Source organism: Symphalangus syndactylus, chromosome 8, assembly GCF_028878055.3.
Source record: "Symphalangus syndactylus isolate Jambi chromosome 8, NHGRI_mSymSyn1-v2.1_pri, whole genome shotgun sequence".
NCBI lineage: Eukaryota > Metazoa > Chordata > Mammalia > Primates > Hylobatidae > Symphalangus > Symphalangus syndactylus.
In genome coordinates this window covers 27,038,365-27,061,850 of record NC_072430.2, presented here as the reverse complement: position 1 = coordinate 27,061,850, position 23,486 = coordinate 27,038,365, and the positions used below count along the sequence as shown (strand labels likewise).

At 40.8% G+C, this 23,486-nt stretch overlaps 1 protein-coding gene across 11 annotated transcripts in view; it reads left to right on the top strand.

The window, feature by feature from the left end:
- TDP1 (tyrosyl-DNA phosphodiesterase 1) overlaps positions 1 to 23,486 on the top strand; it is an 83,361-nt gene that overhangs the window by 12,789 nt on the left and 47,086 nt on the right. For 9 of the 11 annotated variants that reach the window (XM_055288448.2, XM_063644009.1, XM_055288443.2 and 6 more), the window contains exons 5-11: positions 3,046 to 3,142; positions 7,608 to 7,642; positions 12,391 to 12,483; positions 16,387 to 16,554; positions 17,011 to 17,089; positions 20,801 to 20,986; positions 21,606 to 21,654. In XM_055288448.2, coding sequence (XP_055144423.1) covers positions 3,046 to 3,142; positions 7,608 to 7,642; positions 12,391 to 12,483; positions 16,387 to 16,554; positions 17,011 to 17,089; positions 20,801 to 20,986; positions 21,606 to 21,654 — 707 coding nt within the window. The remainder of the gene's footprint in view (positions 1 to 3,045; positions 3,143 to 7,607; positions 7,643 to 12,390; positions 12,484 to 16,386; positions 16,555 to 17,010; positions 17,090 to 20,800; positions 20,987 to 21,605; positions 21,655 to 23,486) is intronic. The other 2 variants (XM_063644010.1, XM_063644011.1) reach the window with 1 other exon arrangement.

Below are 23,486 nucleotides of genomic sequence, written 5' to 3'. Positions count from 1 at the left end.
GAAAGGAGGCTATATCTGTGGTCTTCCGTTATCTAGGCTCTGGAGGTGGTGGATTTTTAGTTCTGCCTTCTGCCTGCACTTCATCAGCCTCATGTTAGGCAATACAGACCAAATAGGGCATCACACAGTGAGGTGCCACCCTTCCCTGTTTCTAACACATTTACGGAGCAGATTCCCATAACATCAAGTAGGATGGAGGAAAACACACAAAAAATGATTGTCAGGGTCCTCAAAATTCTTGGTACATTTAGGGCATCAGATTGTGGAAACCTTTGACATTAACAGTAGATAAAATGCTGTTAAAATTTTTCAAGCAGCTTTGGCACTTGGGGCTTTTTTTTTTTTTGACCTGTAACACACAGAATTAGTTTTAGCTGCATGTAAAAGAATATTCAAAATAACAGTGGCTTAAATAAGACAGAAGTTGTTTCCAGCCTGACACATTCAGATGGTAAACATTTATGGTCTAGATGGGGGCACCAGGGTTCTCAGAGACTTATCCACCTACCCTTTCTGTTCCACCATCCTTGTATGTGACTTCAGTCTTCAGAGTCACCTCGTGGCCCAGTATGGCAGCTAGAGCTCCAGCTTACTCGTCTATTCCAGGTAGCAGGAAGAGGAAAGGAGGAAAAGGACAAAAAGGCCCACATTCCAGCTATGCCCGTCAGAGCAGCCTTCCTGGAAGTCCCACACAACACCTGCATCTATTTCATTGAGCAGAGCTCAGCTGCATGCTGACCAGCTCTAAAAGAGGCTAGAAATGTCTTTTAGCTTAGCACACCTTTTCCTGACTTAGCCTTTTGTTAGGGAAGGAGGAGAGAATGGCTGTCTGGAGGCAACAAGCAGTTTCTGCCTTGGCTCCTCCTGGCAGTAGTATCCTTGGGTGTCACATTGGCATTTTCTGTTCTTCCTCCCTTTTCTTAAAGACCTTGAAATCAAATTGTCACCCCATTAGAGCGCTGGCAAAGTTCAGACTGCAGTTCCTTTGTATCTGTTATGGGTTAAATTATCTCACCCCCCAAAATGATCTGTTGGAATCCTAAGCCCCAGTACCTCAGAATGTGATCTTATTTGGAGATAGAGTCTTTACAAAGGTAATCAAGATAAAATGAGGGCATTAGGATGAAGACTAATCCAGTATGACTGGTGTCCTTATAAAAAGAGAAATTTGGGTGCAGAGACAGAGATAAGACCATGTAAAGACACAGAATGCCATTTACAAGCCAAGCTCCCAGAAGCTGGGAGAGAGGCTTGGAACAGATGTGCCTCACAGCCTCAGGAACCAATCCTGCCAGCACCTTGATCTTGGACTTCTGGCCTCCGGACCTGTGAGATGATATATTTCTGTTGTCTAAGCCTCCCAGTTTGTGGTACTTTGTTTTGGAGGCCCTGGCACACTAATAACAGTATCCATTGGACTCTCAATAACGAAAGGGACAAAAGTGTCCTTCATCTCCGTGCATCCCCTTATTGCCAAATGCATCTTGGGAAGGCTATTACGAGCCTTAGAAGGATGAGGAGTGACTTAAATGGTAAGTTTAAGTAACATCCAGAATTTGTATGTAGAAAAATTCAGATCATAAGGATTTATATCTCAGTATGCTGTTCTTTAGGTGCCATCTTTTTGTAATAAGTCGTAGAACCAATAAATTGAAAGAATTAATGAGGACTTCAATTTCTATCAGTCATATTTAATCTTTTTTTATAAGATGACTTGATCTAACATTTTTTATTTCTAGGTACTAGATGCACGAGTGTTTCTTACATTATTCTGTTTTTCTTACCTAATTTCTAAAAATCACAGGTGCATGTTTCATAGTTTTATTTTACCTGTCATGTTAGAATAAAGCTATTGGGCAAGAGGTAGTGAGGTATTAGTACTGGAAGTACATTTTCCATGATGTTTCTCTCTAGTTGATTGTTGTTCCTTTGTGAATGGTAGAGAATCATTCTGCAGTGTGATTGATAAATGTGGAAGTGGTTCGGTTGTTTATCTTTCTTGATTGCTTATATCCAGTTTTTGTTATGTTGGGAGAGCTTGTAGAAATATACTTATTTCTAAGGATTATCTTGCTTTGAATTAATCAGAAAGATCAAGAATCCCTCAAAAGCTTTTTTAATGTATTCTTGAAGAGTGTTTTTATATTATATTTGGAATTCAAAAATATAGCATTTTCAACATAGCTTGGGCTCTGTTTCATTGAAATCTAACCACCCATTAGTGAAGCTGCGTCATGCTGTGGGCCTGGGCCTGGGCTTGTTCTCTGTTGTATCCTGGGTCTAGCTCAGTACATAGCACACAGGAGGAGTTTGGTGAATATAGATGTGGTGTGAAATGAATCCACCGTGTGGTCCAAAAGAAGAAAAAGAAAAAAGCACTATATTATATAATGATTATTATATATCTTTAATTTATTTGGACTTAAATATTTTAACACAGAGCTACTTATGTGCCCTTTTGGGCCAAAGAAGATAATTATTCAAGGACTTTCTTGAGTCATTACCCCTCTGTATTACAACAGAGCTGCAGGATCAAGCCATGTAGCCCCATTATAAAGGTATCTGGTAAATGAACATTAGCTTTTCGCTGCTCTGTGTTAGCCCTGTCTTCACTCACTACAAAGGCCAGAAACAAATATCAAGTGATAAGGAAGCTAGCATTCCTTAATGAGGCAAGTCCAGCTTCATGAATGATGTATTTTAATTAATTAATTTATTTATTTTCGAGACAGAGTCTCACTCTGGCACCCAGGCTGGAGTGCAATGGCTCAGTCTCAGCTCACTGCAACCTTCACCTCCCAGGTTCAAGCGATTCTCGTGCCTCAGCCCCGGAGTAGCTGGGATTATAGGAACGCACAACCATGCCTGTCTAGTTTTTGTATTTTTAGTAGAGATGGGGTTTTACCATGTTGGCCAGTCTGGTGTCGAACTCCTGACCTCAGGTAGTCCACCTACTTCGGCCTCCCAAAGTGCCGGGATTACAGGTGTAAGCCACCGTGCCCAGCCATGAATGATGTATATTAAATACTAATGCTCTCTTTTTAGGAAGACGCCAATCCTGCTTGTGCATGGTGATAAGCGAGAGGCTAAGGCTCACCTCCATGCCCAGGCCAAGCCTTATGAGAACATCTCTCTCTGCCAGGTAAGCCACTTACTGCTGTTGGAGGGCATGCATAGTCTGAGTTAGAAGGAAACTTAGACATTTAGTCCACCCTCCCACCTAGCACAGAAATTTGCTCTCCAGCATCAGTCATCAATAGATACTTGTCTAGCCTCAGCTTAAACACTTCCTGAGATAGAGCATCCCATTCGTAGTACTCCTCAGGGTTGGAAAGGTTTTTCTTTTTGTGGGCCTGAAGTCTTCCTCCTAATTTCTACTCATTGGTCTTAATTTTCCCCTTATTATTCCCACACAAAATAAGTAAGTCTTTCATCTTACACATGTCAGTGATTCATATATCTAAAGTGATCTGTCCTGTCTCCCTTAGTTTTCTCTCTCTGATTCAAACATTCTCTTTCTTCAGTTTTACTCAATGTAGTATGGATTCTGAGTCTTTCCACAACCTGCTAGTGCTCCCCTGGTTGCATGTAGCTTGTCAGTATGCCTGTCGAAACCTGGGTTTCAACACTGAACAGGTCCTCTGGATGTAGTTCAGTGGCTATGGGTTTCTTTTTGTGAGTTATCATGTGAGTACAACTTAAAACTTGTAGTTTTTTGTGACACGTTGTGTAACTTATATTAGCTGCCATTGACACTTCAATGGTAGTCCTTCAACTGTAGTTCTTTTTTTTTTTTCCACATAAGTTGCACCTAAGGTCTAAACAGGAGACACCCATAGATTAAAAAAACCATTAGGAAACTATGTGAGTCGTATGCTGTGTATGATCTAAGTCCAATGTGGAGACATAAGTGGTCTTATAAAAGGCATATCCACTTGGTTTGCTAGGACCAAAGCAAAGCAGAAAAGAAAGCTATGTTAGTTTGTTCTTGCACCGCTATGAAGACATACCTGAGACTGGGTAATTTATAAAGAAGAGGGGCTTAATTGGCTCACGGTTCTGCAGGCTGTACATGAAGCATGGCTGAGGAGGCCTCAGGAAACTTTCAGTTGAGACAGAAGGTGAAGAGGAAGCAGGCACATCTTACTTGGCCGCAGCAAGAGGGAAGAGAAAGGGGGAAGACCTACACACTTTTATCAAACAATCAGATATCACGAGAACTCACTATCATGAGAACAGCAAGGAGGAAGTCCACCCCCATGATCCAATCACCTCCTACCAGTCCCCTCCTCCAACATTGGGGATTATAATTTGAGATGAGGTTTGGGTGGGGACACAGACCCAAACCATATCAAAGGCCAAACAACGGTTATTGCCCAGTTTCTTTATATATTCCCATAATTTTGTCCTAATACTTTGCAGTTAGCATACAACGTGGCCAGTGAGTCTTGGACTTTCATTAGGACCCATTTCTTTAGACTCATCATCTAAAAAGATCTTCTATTACGCGTGGCATTTTGAGCAAGAAACATGCAAAGTAGAAAGGAAAACAAGGAATACAGAAGAATTTCTCACATTTATGATAACTACTTCCTATGTAAATGGTGGTTATGAAGTAGCTGGTGTAATAGACACCTTTTCCTATTTCTTTTGGCTGTATTAGTTCGTTATGAGAAAACACGAAAGATGCTTTTTATAGCCCATTTCTTTCCTTATCGTTAGCTTAGTGAAATTGGCAAAAGATTTCTGCTCTGCGAGTACAGAGACAGAGTGAATTACATCCTTTCTGGATTTTTTTTTCTCATTTTCCTTCTAGTGTCTTTTTTCCCCATCCACAAAGATGTAAGAATTCCAACTCATTGTATCACTCTTTTTCCAACTATATATGATACCTTTGTATTTTTTTAAGATTAATACAGTACAAGAGCTCAATCTTGTCAGTTTTAAACATACCTCATAACATTTTCCTTATGATTTAACCCACTGCACTTTATAGAGTTGTCATTTAAAAAATGCCTTCTATCCAGCATGGGCTCATATCATGCCCATGGATGTGCCTTTGCTTAGCAGTTGCCAAAATTCCATTGTTTTGCTTCTATTTCCAGCAACATAAGAGGTTAGACTGCAGTAGGATAGCTCCCATCAAACCTTATAGTGGGCAGTAAACTGACACAGAAATCCTGAAAACCAGTGACTAAATGAATGGAAATAAAGTCTTTTTCCAATATTACCTACTTGTACTAGTTTAGGAGAGTGGTTCCAGGCTGGCCACCAGAGGGCATAGTGAGCCGCTTCTTCCAAACCTCTTGGAAAGAGCTGTGAAGCAGCTCCCAACTCTAGGCTGATGTACAGGATTGTGTCCTCCTGATCTCTTGAAGCACCTTTATACCTTGTCTGTAAGATAAAGTCTTTTTCTAGCAACGTGAGTCATTTAAACTGAGACACATTAGTCAGAGAATCGGTGGCTGCTGACCGATTTTGCAAACGTGGGACCTAAGGGCAGACATTGAGACCTTGTGGTGGTCAGAGTCACGTTGCCTGGGCTCAGTCCCGGCTCTACATGTGTGTATTAGTCTGCTTGAATGCTATAACAAAATTACCTGGGTAACTTTTCTTGGACTTGGGTCGCTGAAACAACAGACACTTATTTCTCACAGTTCTGGAAGCTGGGAATCCAGGATCAAGGTGCCAGTCAATTCAGTTCCAGGTGAGGGCCAGCTTATAGATGGCCACGTTCTCACAGTGTCCTCATGAGGGAGAGGGAGGAAGACAGACACATAGGCTGTCTGGCAGCTCTTTTATAAGTACACCAGTCCTGTTGGATCAGGATCATGAGGATCCCACCCTTATGACCTCATTTAACCTTAATTACCTCTATAAAGTCCCTCTCTGCAAATAGTCACATTGGAAGTTGGGGCTTCAACATATGAATTTGGTGGGGGACACAAGTGTTTAGTCTACAACATTTATTCTGGGCTTGTCGCTGGCTTGTCACCTAATTTCTTTATCTTTGAAATTGATTGCTAATGCTGTTCATCCTAGAGTTTACTAAAGGACTTGGTACACTAGCCCAAAAACAGCACCCAGTAAACAATATCTGTTGAAGCTGTTATCCTTGTTTTTTGTGCTTAGACTTACCCAGAAGCATGTAACTTGTCGCAAACTAAACAAAAGCCAGGTCTCTTGACCATTGTTCTTTCTCAGCTAAATATCAGTTTACAGAGTGGCAGTCTTCCTTCTCATTTGGTAATTTTGAAAACATGAAATAGAGTTCCCTGCACTTTCTTCTGTGGCCAGAATGCACAGGTGCGTGCTGGTCTGTGAGCATCTCCACTCCAAACAGGAGCTGTGTTGTAACTCACCTGTGTATTCCAGTTGCCCATTACTGCCCCCAGCAAAGTTTCACCCACGTCATGTGGTAAGGAGGCTGTGGTAGGTAGTGGGGAGAGGTTGCAGTAGTGATTGCCATGATTGTAGAGTGCCTACTGCATGCAGGCCCCCATTCCTCAGCATTTTACGTATATGATCTCATTCTTAACAACTCTGGATCTCAGAATGGTACTGTTTTAAAGAGGAGAAAGCTGAGGCATAGAGTTAGATGTATTTTCCAGAGTCGTACAAAGTTGTGAAGGCAGGATTTGAGCCCATGTACTGCATTCCTAATTGTGAAACTTTTACGGTTATTTAAACTCTTTCATAACCTGCATCTTGTGACATATTCTGCTTAACCAAGATCTGGCATGAGTGGGTATTAGATAACATGTTTTCTATATACATACCCTCCATTAGTTTGTAAAGGTGTCGTTTTATAACATGAAAATGGATTTCATATGTTTTTATTTTCAGCACTTGCTATGCTAATATAAGAACGTTTCTATTTTAATTTAACATCCTAAGTCTTTATGTTGCCACCACTTTCAGTGTTTCTTTTTTTTTTTTGGAGACGGAGTCTCGCTCTGTCACCCAGGCTGGAGTGCAGTGGCTCTATCTCAGCTCACTGCAAGCTCTGCCTCCTGGGTTCACGCCATTCTCCTTCCTCAGCCTCCCAAGTAGCTGGGACTACAGGCGCCAGCCACCACGCCTGGCTAATTTTTTCGTATTTTTAGTAGAAATGGGGTTTCACTTCGTTAGCCAGGATGGTCTCCATCTCCTGACTTCGTGATGTGCCCGCCTTGGCCTCCCAAAGTGCTGGGATTACAAGCGTGAGCCACCACGCCTGGCCGTCAGTGTTTCTTCTAAATATGCCCTGAAAACTGTGTACCATTAATTTTTGTATAAGCCAAATATCTAAAACTTTGCATAGAGACTCAGTTGTTTTACTAGTTTTTTGTCAACTAAAGAATTTAGGCTTCTCAGTCCTAATTACAGTAATTAAAAATGTAGTGTATATTGAATCATTCTGGGTAACAAAATTTTGTTGTTTTTTTTTAATGAGCCTCCCTAGATGCTATTATAAAAGCTGTCTTGTTATTCAAGGGCTTGTCTGGTAGAGATCAGTAAAAATAGTTTTAAAAAAAAAGTTGGCCTGATTGGTTTCTAATGTAATTTCCAGTAGGTATGGATATTAGTGAGTTGTTGTTAAATAAATGACTTCTTTTTCATCCTAGGCAAAGTTGGATATTGCGTTTGGAACACACCACACGTAAGCACTTTTTGTGAAATAGGGGAACCCCTCAAGTATTGTCATTTGTCTGTTACATGGTTATTCTTAGGAGAGACTGAGCATGGTAGGCCCACCTAGGATCTAACACAGTGATGCTTAACTGAGCCTGGGGGAGCTATTCTTTTATTTAATGCTCTTATAAAAATTATTTGGTCTTTCCTTTTAATTTTATAGATCAGGAAACTGAGGCCCAGGTTTAGGTATGTGATTTTTCCTTGGGCCAGTAATGGAGACAGGAATAGAACCTATTTATCCTAACTTTAATTAATATATACACACAATTTTTCAAGACATGGTCTCACTCTGTTGCCCCGACCGGAGTGCAGTGGCATGATCACAGCTCACTGCAGCCTCCAACTCCTGGGCTTAAGCAGTCCTCCCACCTCAGCCTCCTGAGTAGCTGGGACTATAGGCACATGCCACCATGCCCGGCTAATTTTTTTGTAGAGACAGGGGTCTCACTTTGTGACCCAGGCTGATCTTGAACTCCTGGGCTCAAACAGACCTCCTGCCTTAGCCTCTCAAAGTGCTGGGATTACAGGCATGAGCCCCTGTGTTGGCATTAACTTTAGCTTTAAATTTGTTCTTGTTTGCTCATTGCTAAAATTTACCTTATTTACTATTTCCTTTGGTCCATTCACCACTACCCCCTTGCCCCTACACACATACTTTGCAGGTTAAACTCAACAGAGCTCTTCTTTTTTTTTTTTTTTTTTTTGAGAGAGAGTCTCGCTCTGTTGCCCAGCCTGTAGTGCAGTGGCACAATCTTGGCTCACTGCAACCTCCATCTCCTGGGCTCAAACGATTCTCCTGCCTCAGCCTCCCCTCCCAAGTAGCTGGGGTTACAGGCCACTGCCACCACACCTGGCTAACTTTTATATTTTTATTAGAGACGGGGTTTCACCATGTTTGCCAGGCTGGTCTCAAACTCCTGACCTCAGGTGATCCACCCTCCTCTGCCTCCCCAAGTGTTGAGATTACAGGCGTGAGCTACCATGCCTGGCCAAGAGCTCTTAATTCAGAGTTTAAAATGCCTAGAAGGCTGGGCGCTGTGGCTCATGCCTGTAATCCCAGCATTTTGGGAGGCCAAGGTGGGTGGATTATTTGAGATCAGGAGTTCGAGACCAATCTGGCCAACATGGTGAAACCCCATCTCTACTAAAAATATAAAAATTAGCCGGGCAGTAGTGGGACATGCCTATAATCCCAGCTACATGGGAGGCTGAGGCAGGAGAATTGCTTGAGCCTGCAAGGCGGAGGTTGTGGTGAGCCAAGATCATGCCACTGCACTCCAGTCTGGGTGACAGAGTGAGACCCTGTCTCAAAAACAACAGAAAATGCCTAGGAAAGTAATTACAATTGAACTTTTTCCAATTAAGTATCTGTAGTTTACATTTTGTTGGAATGACATTATCTTGTAGAAGATTGAACTTGTGTCTTGAAATTACTTTTAGTTGCTTATTTAAAAAAAAAAAATTTTTTTTTTTTTTTTTTTTTTTTTTTGAGACAGTCTCGCTCTGTTGCCCAGGCTGGAGTACAATGGCGCAATCTCAGCTCATTACAACCTCCGCCTCCCAGGTTCAAGCAATTCTCCTGCCTCAGCCTCCCAAGTTGCTGGGACTACAGGCATGTGCCACCATGTCCAGCTAATTTTTGTGTTTTTAGTAGAGATGGGGTTTCACCATGTTGGCCAGGCTGGTCTCGAACTCCTGACCTCAGGTGATCCACCCACCTCAGCCTCCCAAAGTGCCGGGATTATAGGCGTGAGCCACCGCGCCTAGCCTATTTTTAAAATGTTTCAAGAATTAAATACTTCTTATGTTCTTGACACAGCTCAAGAGGATATAGAGTTTTTATTCTTACAGCTTTTTCTTTGGTGAGAGAAGCAAGACAAACATGTGAATTAGAAAAGGAGAATCACCTTCCAGATCATAGTGATGGAGGGTAAACTGCCTTCCCCACCTCACAGGGTAGACCTAGAAACAGTGAACGCGGCAGTCTTTGAGACTGCGTACACTTTGGCACACAAGCCCTGCTCTGTCAGTTTCGGTTGGATGCCATGCAATCTCGTGGTCTGTCTCATAGTGGTTTAGAATGGGAAAGCTCTTTGGTTTCCTCTAGAGCTGGGAGCAGAGTTAATTCTTATAGCTCCAAGAATCGATAGGGGAAAGAGAAAGTCAAAACAACTGAATGTCAAATATCCAGATCCAGGCGGTAGCCGGTAGCAAACCACAGGATGGACAAGGCATGCCTCTTTCCACTAAGATCTATAGCCAGGCCCCCACCATGCATCATTTAGTCCTCTTTCCCACCAAGGCCATGTCTCCCCCAACCTCGCCTACCCCTGTACCAGTAGCATGAAGTGTTCACCATTGCTGCCACCAGCCCTGTGAAGCCATGTGTGGTGAAAGGAGTGCCTTGCCATCTGGCATTTGTGATCCCAACAAGCTCTTCCACTGGACCAGTTTGTGACCTTGGATAATCCCTGTTAAATGTCCAGCTGTAGATTCCACAATTGTAGAATGAGAATAACTCCTCCTCTGTATTGCTGTGAAGACTTGGTGTGGTAACATACAACAGAGCTTCTAGGATGGCACCTGGTAGAGAGGTGCTTGCCATATGTTAGTTCTCTTCCCCCTTTGCAGGAATAGCTGCGCATTTGGGTTGGGTCCCTTTTGCTGCCCCATAGCTTAGCAGACAATATGGCAGGTCAGCATTCTTCAAGGGAGATCTCATTCCTCACCCTTTTCTATCCATTTTTAACTGTGACCTTATTAACACTACCATTTTGTCTATGAAAAGATGAATATGGCTACTCTCAAGTTCATAATTCTATTTGATAGCATTCATTGACATTAGTGTGTGATTTGCCTGATAATCGATGTCTTGACTAATGGAAATATTTGTAAACCTTCTATCATGAATCCATAACTGACTTATTCTTAATTACAATCAGCTGCTGATTTGGCAACTGTGTATGTAAATCTGCCCAGATTTCAGGGAGCACATTACACAAATGGAAAGAAGATGGCACAGCAGCTGTCATTTCTCCAGCTTTGCATTAATTTACTGTTTGCCAGCTTGAGTTAATTTCTCGTTTTGGCAAGAGCTAAATATCTCATTCTCTTGTTATCCTTTTTCTTATCTTTTTATGATAATTTCATCCTGCCCAGATAATGTTCATGTTGTTTATTTGGAGAGAGCCAGTGGTTCACTTTTTTTTCCCCTGTGTGAATTGAGTTTCATCAATAAGTATTAAGTAGCATTTTGGCCTCAATGGAAATGGTAAAATAAGTCAAGACAGAGTTACAGCCGTGAGAAGTGACACTTTAGTTGGAGAGAGAGAACTTACATTTCTGAAATATTGAAATAATCCTATTGAAAATAACAGAGAGATAAAAATCATCCATTATTAGATTAGAAAATAAAGCTGTGTACCAAAGGAGTAATAGGAATGACAGGTGAGAGTGTTTCACATTTAACAATTTTTTTTTTTTTTTTTTTTGAGACAGAATTTCACTCTGTCGCCCAGGCTGGAGTGCAGTGGTGCAGTCTCGGCTCACTGCAACCTCCGCCTCCCGGATTCAAGTGATTCACCTGCCTCAGCCTCCTTAGTAGCTGTGATTACAGGTGCCCACCACCACACCTGGCTAATTTTTATATTTTTAGTAGAGACAGGGTTTCACCATGTTGGCAAGCCTGGTCTCAAACTCCTAACCTCAGGTGATCTGCCAGCCTCAGCCTCCCAAAGTGCTGGGATTACAGCCATGAGCCACCATGCCTGGCAGCAAAATGTATTTTTGCATTTCATTCACAATAGTCCTGAAGTGGGGTTGATCCTTAGAGATACAAGTGGAAAACTGAGGCTCGGGGACGTTGAATGGCTTACCTAGGGTCAAAGGGCTTCTAAATGACAAAGTCTGGAGCTTAGGTCTTCAGACTTCAAATGGAAAGCTTTTATCTATATCCTATTCCCTCTCTCTCACTGCAATTAAAATAAGAGAAATGTGTTCGACTAGAGGCCTGGGGAGGTCACATGGAAAAAGAGTGGACCCCACTAGGTCTGATTTGGGTTAATGAAGAATAGGCAAGACTTACCCCAAGCCCAGATAACACACTTTTGACAAGTGTGGCATCTATGGATACAAAAAACCACTAATGGTAATGAGGCATCTTTTAAACTTCTTAAAATTTCAACTCATAAGAAATACACTTTACATTTCAGTGTATTGTGCACTAACATACCTTCGTGCCAAAACAAAATTTCATGAACCAGTAATTAAATACATACAGTATACCAATTTATGCTATTTTAGTTGTTTAAAAAAAATGCCAACCATGATGCAGCGAGAGGTTGTTGACCATACTTTGAATCTCAAACACCAGATCAGAAGGTTCCAATGGTCCCTAGTAGTAACAGGTGATGCTGAATAGATAATAAGGGGCCAGGCTGGAGGGATGTGAAGTGCCAGGACTGGCCAGGTGGACAGAATGGGGTAAAAGTTCTTTTACCACCAAATACTCAACCTTTTTGAAAGGTTTTCATCCTATCACCTAGGCAGACTTTCATCATGGTAATGTATAGAAGGGAAGATTATAAATGTTAAGTTTGGGTAATAAGAGAGTTTAAAAAAATTCCTTTAGCTATGTATTACATTTGCATTGGAAAGGTATTACATATTTTGGAAGTACTATTAATGCTTTTTGATCCTTTGGTGTTTTTAAAGGAAAATGATGCTGCTGCTCTATGAAGAAGGCCTCCGGGTTGTCATACACACCTCCAACCTCATCCATGCTGACTGGCACCAGAAAACTCAAGGGTTCGTAGGGGCCTGCTCACTTCCTGGCAGTGTGTGTGCTGATAAAGGTCAAAAGTCAGAACATTCACTTTATTCTTTTTTCTATTTTTTTTTTAGTTGTAAAAATAACACACATGGCCTAGAAAAAGAATTGTATGCAGAAAAAGTTACTGTATTCTTTTACTACCTGCCCCATTCTACCTTCTTGGGGTAACCAGTGTTAACAGGAGCATCATCATCCACAGCTACCTCTATTTTACCTGTAAACATACATTACTATTTACACACAGTAGCTCTTCCTAGTTTTTAGAGAAGTGGCATCATATACACTCTACAGCTGAGGGAACAGCACATGCAGAGATCTGAGGCAGAAAAGGGGTTACAGAATGAAAGATCTGAACCTATTGTTTTCCCAGTAGGATTTACCGGATAGCTTTTGTGATTTCTCCTTACTCACGTACCCACCTGTATTTTTGCTTACCACTTCCCAAACAGGAATCAAAGGAAAAGTTGGGGTAGGGCCTGGTCATGTTAATAGTGGGCTAAATATTTCCTCACTCCCACAGTTGGTGTATTTTCTTTGAAACAAATTTAAGCTGGTGTCTTTTTAGAGCCTTTAGTGTGTTACTAAAGTTGTGAATCTCCAAGAGAAGAATTGAATACGAAAGCTTTTATGAACTTTTTAAACTACTAACCCTCTGTACTTGGTGCACATATGCTAGATCCAGGTTTTGATCCCCTTTTCAAGAGGGGTTTGCTTTTTAAAAGGGATTTTTAGGGATTTGCTCAAATCAAGTTCAGCTATTGTTCTTGATTATGACTAACTTTAATTTTCTTTGGTTTAAGCCACTTTGCACATCTCTGCCTGTCCTAGAGAAGGGCTGGTTAACAAACAGCCTTCTGTGTTGGGAGAAACTCGGACGTTTGTCTAGCACCATTTCCAGGTTCATGTTTTCTCTGTCATCCTCCTCTGCCTCACCCTGCCCCACATCATTGCCTAGCTTGGGCTAGAACTCCTAATTTGGAGTGTATTACTTTCAGCTAAGCTCTGCTGAGCCCAGGTTACATCTTTTTTTGTTTTTTTGAGATGGTCTCACTCTGTCACCCAGGTTACAATGCTGTGATGTGATCATGGCTGACTGCAACCTCAACCTCCTGGGCTCAGGTGATCCTCCCACCTCAGCCTTCTGGGTAACTGGGACTGCAGGCATGTACCACCACACCTGGCTAACTTTATTTTTTGTAGAGACAAGGTTTTGCCTAGTTGCCAAGGCTGGTCTCGAACTTCTGGGCTCAAGTGATCCGCCTGCCCCAGACTCCCAAAGTGCTGAGATTACAGGCATGAACCACCGTGCCAGGCCCCAAGTTACATCTTAGTTTGAGCTGAAATAGCTTTCCAGCTTCCTTCAACAGGTCTTGCTTCAACCTTAGTGTGCTGCGCAGTACAAATGTAATCTCCCTCCATTAAGGCAGTCCTTCAGAGTTTGAAAGGGAGTCTTGTCTCTGAGCCTTACATCTCTTGTTTCCTCCCCACTCCCTTGCCTCACCATAGCATGTGGCTTTGAGACCCCTAGCCATAATTCCTGGTCGTTTTTCTATAAATATGTTATAATTTTTCAGTACCGCATGTAAAATATGCTTTTCAAAATGAAGTGTGGCTCTGACTGGTCCAGGGTTGAGGGGATAGCTGCTCTGTCTCTAAGTCTCAGCTGTAGCACTTTCTTGATCTACTGAATTTATGGTTAACTATGCCTTTGGTACCCCAAGAGCTTCTTGAGCTGCCAGATTGGGTTTGGAGATTCATGTGGCCCTATGAAAAGGCAATGAGATTAATATAGCTTGTTCTCATGAAACAATAATTAATGTTACTAAAGGGATTTCTCAGGTTAGCCCTCAGCCTCACGTGGTTCCAAGAATCCCACCCTGGGCCTCCAGCTGGTTCTGAAGTTGGAAGCTTAGCTTACAGGCAGTGGTACTGTCTTAGGATTCTCCGGAGTGATTTCTAGGAGGGAAGAGGCAGGGATAAAGGCTTGGGTGTTTCTTTTTATTTAAAAAAATATTTTTTAATTTAAAATTTTAGAAAACTTATTGACTAGGTAGGAATGGTTCAAAACTCAGAAAGTACCAAGACTATGAAATCTTCCTCTGGCAGCCATCCTGGTGTGGGATCCTATTATTTCATGCTTGGTCTATATTCTACTTTCTAATGTTTTGCATTTCATGTTGTTTGTGGTAATTTTAAAACTTTTGAAAGCGGTTTTTGTATACAATCTCACTTCATAATTGGTCTACCGTGGTTCTGCTAATCCCCTTCAGCTGCCTCATGGTCCATCTGTTGATTTCTCACTTTTAAAATTAGAACAAGAGTTGCATCCAAAGCTCACAGTAAAAAAAAAAAAAAAAAAAAAAAAAATTAAAATTATTTGGCTCATTATAGTAATTTTCTCATTTTGTGATGTGTTAAAAATGCCTCATATCTCAGCATCTTAGTTTAGAAAGTCATTTGTCTTGTTCATCATCCAGAACTCACCTGTGAGTGAATCTCTGATCTAGGAGGAGCCTCACTCAGCCTGGGAACTTTGAGGTCCTGTTGCAAGGGGAGGTCCTCCACGTCTATCCAGCCTAACCTGGTCATTTTACACACGGAGGCAAAGGCCCAGAGAGATCACAGGGCTTACGCAAAATGGTATAGTCAGCTAGCCAATCTGGGTCCAGAACCTGGGCTCCAGCCCTCATCACACCGTGCTACCTCCTGTGCTAAGTGTCTCCCCAGGGTGGGAAGCGGGTATGAAATGCCCCTTGCTAGAAACTTGCAAAGTTGAGAAGATGTACGGCCAAGAGTCCTTGCAGTTCTGGATGCCTTCTGCCCTGGTGGCCTGCATCTTGCCAGTCTTCTTCAGGGGCTGCCAGGTGAAAGAGAAATTGGGCAGTTTCTCTTTCAGCTTAATAGATAGAACCCAGGGTGGGGAAAAGGAGAGTAGCCACAGAAGGGGAAAAAAGTAACACCTGATACTTTTGACTGCTCCTGTAAGTCATTGCTTTGCAACAGCCCAGTGAGGCAGCCTTGTTAACCCCACTTTTTTGCATTTGAAGAAACTGAAGCACAAGAGGTTTGAAACCATTTTAGTAATCTACTGTGGAGCAGTTTATAGAAGGATTGGGATTAGATATGGTTGTTTTCTATTTATGGATATAATGCAGAAGTTTTGGCAAAGAGCATTGTTTTCCTCTAGGGAAAAAGAATTGATGAAATGAAAGATGTCTGTAATGCTTCTTCAGTGAATTAAGTGTTTGAAAGTTTGAGGTTATTGTAATGTCACTGAATGTGATATATACTTAATCCAGGCACCAGAAAGTATAAGACATAAAAATATGCTGCTATAGGACCTACATTATGAAAATGGGTTTGTTGATTGAAAATAGATTTTTCACATGCACCTTTGGTACAGATAACACAATTCTTATTTCACATTTGGCTGAAGAGCTGCACTGATGCAGACAAGGGCAAATTCTTGCTGGGATTACCACTAGTAGCATGGATTTGCTCTAACCATTAAGAGTAGAATTCTTAACTCTTGTCATCAAGTCTTAGAAAGCAATATGTAAGTGCAGAGGTAAGAGGAGGAATAAAGAAGGTTTGGCAAGTGAGAGGGAGCATGGAGGGGATGTTGGTTGGAAGAGGTGGGCAGATCCCAGGTCTTACTGAATCTTAAATTCATGGCAAGACATTCAGGAATAATTCTGAACGTGATGGGAAACCATTGGAGTGGTGTGCTCAGATTTATGTTTCATGTTTCCTAAGATTACTTACCATGTGGAGATACCGAGAATTCACCCCTTTCTTAGGATGAAGGCATAGTCGATACAGAGATCATTGTGATCAGTTGTGTGCCTGACTGTTAAAGGTTATTTTTTTAATTCCAGAATATGGTTGAGCCCCTTATACCCACGAATTGTTGATGGAACCCCCAAATCTGGAGAGTCGCCAACACATTTTAAAGCTGATCTCATCAGTTACTTGATGGCCTATAATGCCCCTTCTCTCAAGGAGTGGATAGACATCATCCACAAGCACGATCTCTCTGAAACGAAGTATGTGTCAACTTACCAATTTGGGGTGCTTATGATAGGCTTATACCTTGGGAGCCTCATGAGGTCTGGCATGCAGGGGCCTGGAAAGAGGTGGGGTGAAATCTAGCCAAGCTTCAGGACGTGATGAGGGGATGAGCAGATTCTATCACATCTGTATCTTGTGGTTCTCAGGCATTAAAGTGACAGCCAGTGAATCTTCATGTTTACCTTAGCCTCCCGCTGGGGTACTCTCACAATTATTGAGTTCTTTGTCTGGTACTTTTACATCTTGTAGGTGTTCCATCATTAGTTGATTTGCTTGAAAATGGATTTGAGAGTTAATTCAAGAAAATGGATTGGCTCTTAGATCATTTCTTGATTATATTAGTTTTCATGTGTATTTTGTCATTTTTTTTTTTTTTTGGTGCCCAAAGCACATCACTATATTTTATAACTTGTGTTTTTATGTCTTTTTAGTGTTTATCTTATTGGTTCAACCCCAGGACGCTTTCAAGGAAGTCAAAAAGATAATTGGGGACATTTTAGACTTAAGAAGGTAACAGAATTTTTACTATTTTAACATTCTTTAAAAATTTAATGCATATTCTGTCTTTTAAAATAATTATATATTTTGATGCAGCGTCACAATATTTCTGCACAATTCTGGGCAAATAGATACTTGATAAATTGATAATTATAATTCTTAGTAATTACTGCTTTTTAATGTGTTTTGCCTCTTTTATAGCTGCAGGCTGTTAACGGCATAAATATATAGACTTTTTCTAGTTTTTATATTGTAATATAGAGGCTTCCTATTCATACACATATTGTAGCTTTGATTATAGCTTTTGATTATTCAGCATATCAAGTTTTAAGATATAAATTCAACAAACAGAAAATGTTGAGTAAAGACTGCAACTGAGCTATAATATATTTTGATTATTAAACCAGTGCCCTTAAGAAAACTAATTACAAAAATAATACTTGCTGCTAATATGAAAATGCACAAAGAAAGGTCATAAAATAAAATAAGTTGAAGATTAAAGTTTTTTTCATCTCTTTTTAGGTGGTTTACTGACCTTAATAAATTCCCTGGCTGGGCGTGGTGGCTCACGCCTGTAATCCCAGCATTTTGGGAGGCTGAGATGGGCGGATCACGAGGTTAGGAGTTCAAGACCAGCCTGGCCAATGTGGTGAAACCCCATCTCTACTAAAAATACAAAAATTAGCCGGACATGGTGGCCGGCACCTGTAATCCCAGCTACTCGGGAGGCTGAGGCAGGAGAATCGCTTGAACCCGGGAGGCGGAGATTGCAGTGAGCTGAGACCACACCATTGCACTCCAGCCTGGGCAACAGAGTGAGACTCCGTCTCAAAAAAATAAATAAATTCCCTAAAGTGGCCTTCTTAAAAGCCTTAACCTCTTATCCCATAAACTATTTAAAGTGTAAGAATTTTCCCTTGGTTAATGAAACTTTTTATTTTAATTTCCTTTTATGAAAAGAGACCACAGCTTAAAGCAGGCAAGATCTTGAAGACATCTTTATGTCTTGGCCTAGAGAGGAAGTTCAGCACATTGGCCTATGCCCAGCCTTGGAGGCAGATATCTATAGCTGGGTTCAAACCCTGCTTTGTTATCTACAAGCCATGTGACCTTGACTTGTTCCTTAACATACATCGCTTGTCATCTATAAAGTGGACATAATAATAGTACTTCCCTCCCGTGATTGTGAGGATTAAATGAAATGATGAATGTAGAACAGTACAGGGCACATGGTAAGTCTTCAGTGCACATACACAGTTGTTTATGGACGAATGTCTAACGGTTTAGATAGGCTAGATAATAGCACGTATTGTGTGTGATCACCATCTGATACTGAAAGTTCAACTATATGTTAAGAGTTTTCAAACCACTTTTTACACACAGTTGCTCGTGTTGCACCACAGCTTTCTTCCAGGAAGGCAGGCTGGTGATTAGGTGCCTGTTTCCACTGAAGTGTAAATCTAAGCCAGAGGCTTGTCCAGGATAGGGTGGCCCTTCAGGGGCTGAGCACTGCAATAGAAACTGGGTGTTATAAGTTGTCGGTTCAGCTCTGTTTCCTACACTATGCTGTACCCAAGATGGACATGGAAACTTTGGGCTTTTTGGGAAGTGTATGTGTAAGTATTAATGCCTAAGCTGTGTTAAGGAAAATAATACGTATTAAACAAAACGTCAGTCAGAAGATGAGCTACAGTTTATTTTTCTGCCCTCTCCAGCCCTCTAGGTAGGCATTCAGTACCTATTTAAGTGGATACAATTTCCAATGTTTTCTTAATTGTTTCTGCAGCTTTGCATAATTATCAAAGCAGGAAATGCAGAGCAGTCTTCTGCAGTGTTTTAGCTGGTATGTGTATGTAAATATTCTCTTTTACGTTTAGACCGTCACAGCTGCCTGGAGCCCAAGCGTTAAACTATGAATGTTAAGCCTCTTTCAAATGATAGGAGTCAAAATGTGTAATCCTTCTAGGTATTATTTAAGTGTTGGTAGCAAAAAAACTCACTTTGTTTCCTCTGCTCTCACACTACAACAGTCAACACAGAAAACTGTGACCAAATATGTGTGGGGTTTTCCTCATACACTAAGCAGGGGACACCAGCTGGGTGTCCTCTAATTCACTTCAGTTCTTATGCTGTCTTCCTGGAGATGTATAAAGAAAGCGACATTAAAGAAAGTGATGATATAAAGAAAGTGATGGTATAAAAAAAGTGATTTTTTATTCCAAAGCTGGCTTAGAGGAATAAGTACAGGCTTCCTGTCTTAAGGGTACTGCTTTGCTCTTGGAGCAGAAAGTGGACACTTTTAAAAGGGGGCCTAGCATGAATGGCATGCAGAGGAGGAAGCAAGCAGGTGGATACTTCCTTACTTTCTGCCTTCTCTACCAGGCAGTCCATTTGGTCTCTTCCTGGGCAGAACTAGGTTGTAAAGATGGCTGAAACTTTCCAGGTGGGAGAGTTTCTTAGTGGACATACTTTGGGTTGTAAATTTACTGCTGTCCCTCGAGGCAGTCCCCTGGTGGGAGAAAGTTCTGCCCTGGAGCTTCTAAGCACATAGTTAGATGAACTTGCCCTGTAGGGAGTGTCTGGTAAAGGAAAAGTAAAAGGTTATATTGAAATTTCTAAAGGTCTAAGTAGGAAGTGGGGAAGGAGTTGGGGAGAACAGAGAAAAGTAGGGAAAAAATAATTGAAAAAATACTTTTTTTTTTTTAAAGAAATATGGGGGTAGCCTCAGATCCCACAGATTGAGGGCTCCATCCCACAAGACTGCCCCTATCCCTCAGACACCAGTTGCAAGTCTGGGCCTGCAGAACTTCTGACTGACCAGCTTCAAGTTGAGGTTCCCATGACCCTCTCTTTGGGTTTAAGTTGCTAGAGCAGCTCACTGAACTCAGGAAAACACTTAACGTTTACTGGTTTATTATAAAGGATACAGATGAAGAGATGCATAGAGCAAGGTATAGGGGAAGGGGCACAGAGCTTTCATGCCCTCTCTGGGTGCACCACCACCGTCCAGCAGCCTGCAGGTGTTCAGCTGTCGGAAAGCTCCCTAAACTCTGTCCTTTTGGGTTTTTAATGGAGGCTTCATTACATAGGCATGGTTGATTACATCACTGGCCATTGGTGATCAGCTCAACCTTTAGCCCCTCCTATCCCTGGAGGTTGGGGGGTTGTGCCTAAAGTCCCAATCTTCTAATCATGCCTTGGTCTTTATCTTGACCAGCCCCCATCCTGAAGTTGCCTAGGGTCTGCCAGCCATCAGTCTTATTAACATACAGAAAGACACCACATTGGAGATCCCAAGGATTTTAGTAGTTGCATGCCAGGAAACAGGGATGAAGACCAAATACATATTTCATAGTATCAAAGCTGCATTGAACAGTTGTGATTTCAAGTAAAAAAATCTAATTTCATATGACAAGTTGGTGGCTTATCTGAAATTTCTTCTGAAATGGGCCTTTTTAAACCTGTTTTTGCTTTTAGTACAAATCAAATAATTTTGGAAAGGAGAACTTCTGTCCATCTACTCCATTAAAAATATGTTTTTAGTATTTAAAAAAAATTTCCCAAAGAAGAAGTATGTGTGTGTGGGTATGAAATTGATCACTAGGATTTTCAGCTTTTCTTGTTAATTAGGCTTTCCAAGAGCAGAAAACTGTTTTCAGGTATTACAGCATTTCTGTTAAGATTATTTGAGTCACTTTAACATTCACTTTTATTCTTTCCCAGCTTCTGAAAGACCATGCCTCATCCATGCCTGACGCAGAGTCCTGGCCTGTCGTGGGTCAGTTTTCAAGCATTGGCTCCTTGGGAGGTGATGAATCAAAGTGGTTATGTTCTGAATTTAAAGAGAGCATGCTGACACTGGGGAAGGAAAGCAAGACTCCAGGAAAAAGCTCCGTTCCTCTTTACTTGGTGAGTTCTCGCCCTCATTGAGGTAATTTACTTTTGTTCTCTATACAGGAGAAGAATTGAAAATTCGTCCTCTTCGTAATGGAGAGATGTTTTATTCTGTGATTCTTTTTTTTTGGCGTGGCGGGGGCGGGGTGTGGAAAGAGCAGTACATTAGGACCGTCATTTGTAATCAAGTTGCCTTTGCCTGAATACCCAGTGCTAAGAGCTTGCCGATTCGTTCAGGAACTCCATTGCAGACACAGACTGGCCTGTGATTTTTCTATCCTTTCTTTCAGGTTGTTGAACCAAGGAAGAAAATATTTGATGTAGCATAGCCAGCAGAATTATGGGCATTTTAATTATTTAGAGACCTGTGAATTAATAATTAATTTTCCTTTCAATGTTAACTTGAATTTCAGAGGAAAAAATATTCAAATTGAAGTATAATTTTACATCAAATATGGTTCCTGTTTAATTACTAGCTCATTTTTTTCATAAGATGAGAACTTTTACAAATTTAAAGCATATTTTCTAATTTAAAAGTATTTTTAACAGATTTTCATTTTCTTAAAAGCTGATTATCATTCTTTTTCTTCAACATGGTACATTCTGAGTTTTATTGTTTTCCTCTTATTTTTAGATCTATCCTTCTGTGGAAAATGTGCGGACCAGTTTAGAAGGATATCCTGGTAATTCTTGGGGAGACTGTCTTGGTTGTGTTTTATGTATATTTCATGAATGTCCTGGTAAAGTTTTACCAGTATGGGTTAGAAATTTGGAGATGGTTTTCACTTAACTATATAAGGATCATGAAAATAGGCAATATGAAGCTCTGCGTTCTGCAGATGATACCCCTCAGTGTGGGTGTGTTATTAATCCTTACAGAAACCCTCTGCACAATGGTTTTCATTTTTACCAGTAAGGTAACCAGCAGGTTGGTTGTCCAGACAAGATAGCCAAATAAAATCAGCTTCCCCTTACTCTTCAATGCCTTTTCAGAGCTTATGCAACATACCTTCCTCTCATCTCTCTCCATATCCTCCCTTCCTGTGTTTGAGGTACCATGTGGTCCTTTTAAATGCCTGATACAGATACAGTTAAGGTCCGGAATTTTTAAAATTTTGCCTTTGGTGTAACTTTGTTGATGTGTCTATTCTGTCAAGGGCATCATCTGCAAATGCCTAAGATTTTTTGTAGGCATCTGTCAACGTTGTCTATTTCCCTTATACTCATACCAGGCACTAAACCTTTATTTGGAATTCAGCAGCCCGCTAGTTAGTGTAATCAGATGTTAACCGAAAACCCAAATAGTGGTTGTCTCTGGAAAAAGCAAAGTCTAATTGGCATTTGCTGATGGCTGAAAGCAGAATGTGCTGAATTAAACTAATTTAGTCCATTTATTGCTTATCAGGCTCAATAAGAAAAATCTGCCAGAAAAATCTCGCTAGCGTTTGGAGTGTATTTGCCTATTTTTGTTTGTTTGTTTTTTAATGGCAAAACCAAAATTATTCACCAAGACCCAGGGATACAGTGGTGGTTTTTCTTTGGTACTCTTCTTGTGCCTCTAATAGGCTAGGTTCATTCAAAGTGTACTTTTAATGGGGGAACAACATGGTATTTTTAACAAAGTTGTTTTATAACTGGCTTTGAAACAATGTTTTTAGTTATTTGAAGTTGAAGACAGGACATGCCCTATTTGATATGTCAGAGATGTTTGGATATAGATCTCTTTGAGCTTAGATCAGTGTGGAGAAGTTCCAGCATGTGTTTGGAAAGTCACTGATAATCCACTGTGGAATTTTCTTCGTTTCAAAAATGAGCAAGCATTGACTTCTAATTGTATTTCCACTTGGAACTTTTTTTATTCTCTTTGCAAGAATAAGGCTTTTAGAATTCCTTTTTTCAAACTGAACTGTTTACTGAATGTTTTGTTTTTAGCCATTCTTTTCTGTTTGTCGGAATCTGCTCAGCCAGTACAAAGTCTGTTTGGAAATAGTGTGTAAAAGTGAAGTAGAAGGAGCACTGACATCTCGTCCTAGATTTTCCTCCCCAAGCGCCACGGTCTTGGGCAAAACAGAGGCTGTCCAGCTGTGTCTTATTTGCATAAGGAGGGTAGGATGGGCCAGGATTCTAACACTTCAGATCCGTGCAGTTATAGATGTTAAATTACCATCACCAAGTAATTATAATTTTTTGTTTTCAAAGTGTACTTTTAATGGGGAACAACGTGGTATTTTTAACAAAGCTGTTTTGTAACTGGCTTTGAAACTGAGTGGTTTTAGTTATTTGCAGTTGAAGCTTTTGCAGGAAAAAGCTCTATTCCGCTTTACTTGGTGCGTTCTCGTCCTCAGTGAGCTAATTTACTTTTATTCTCGACACAGGAGAAGAATTGTAAATAGTCCTTACATTCCTGATGGGAGAAATCTTTTTAATGTGTTCATAATTCTTGCTCTGAATGTTGAATGGGTTTCTAAAAAGTGATTAGCGAGTTGTCATTAGTTTTCAGTATGTTTGTGTTATA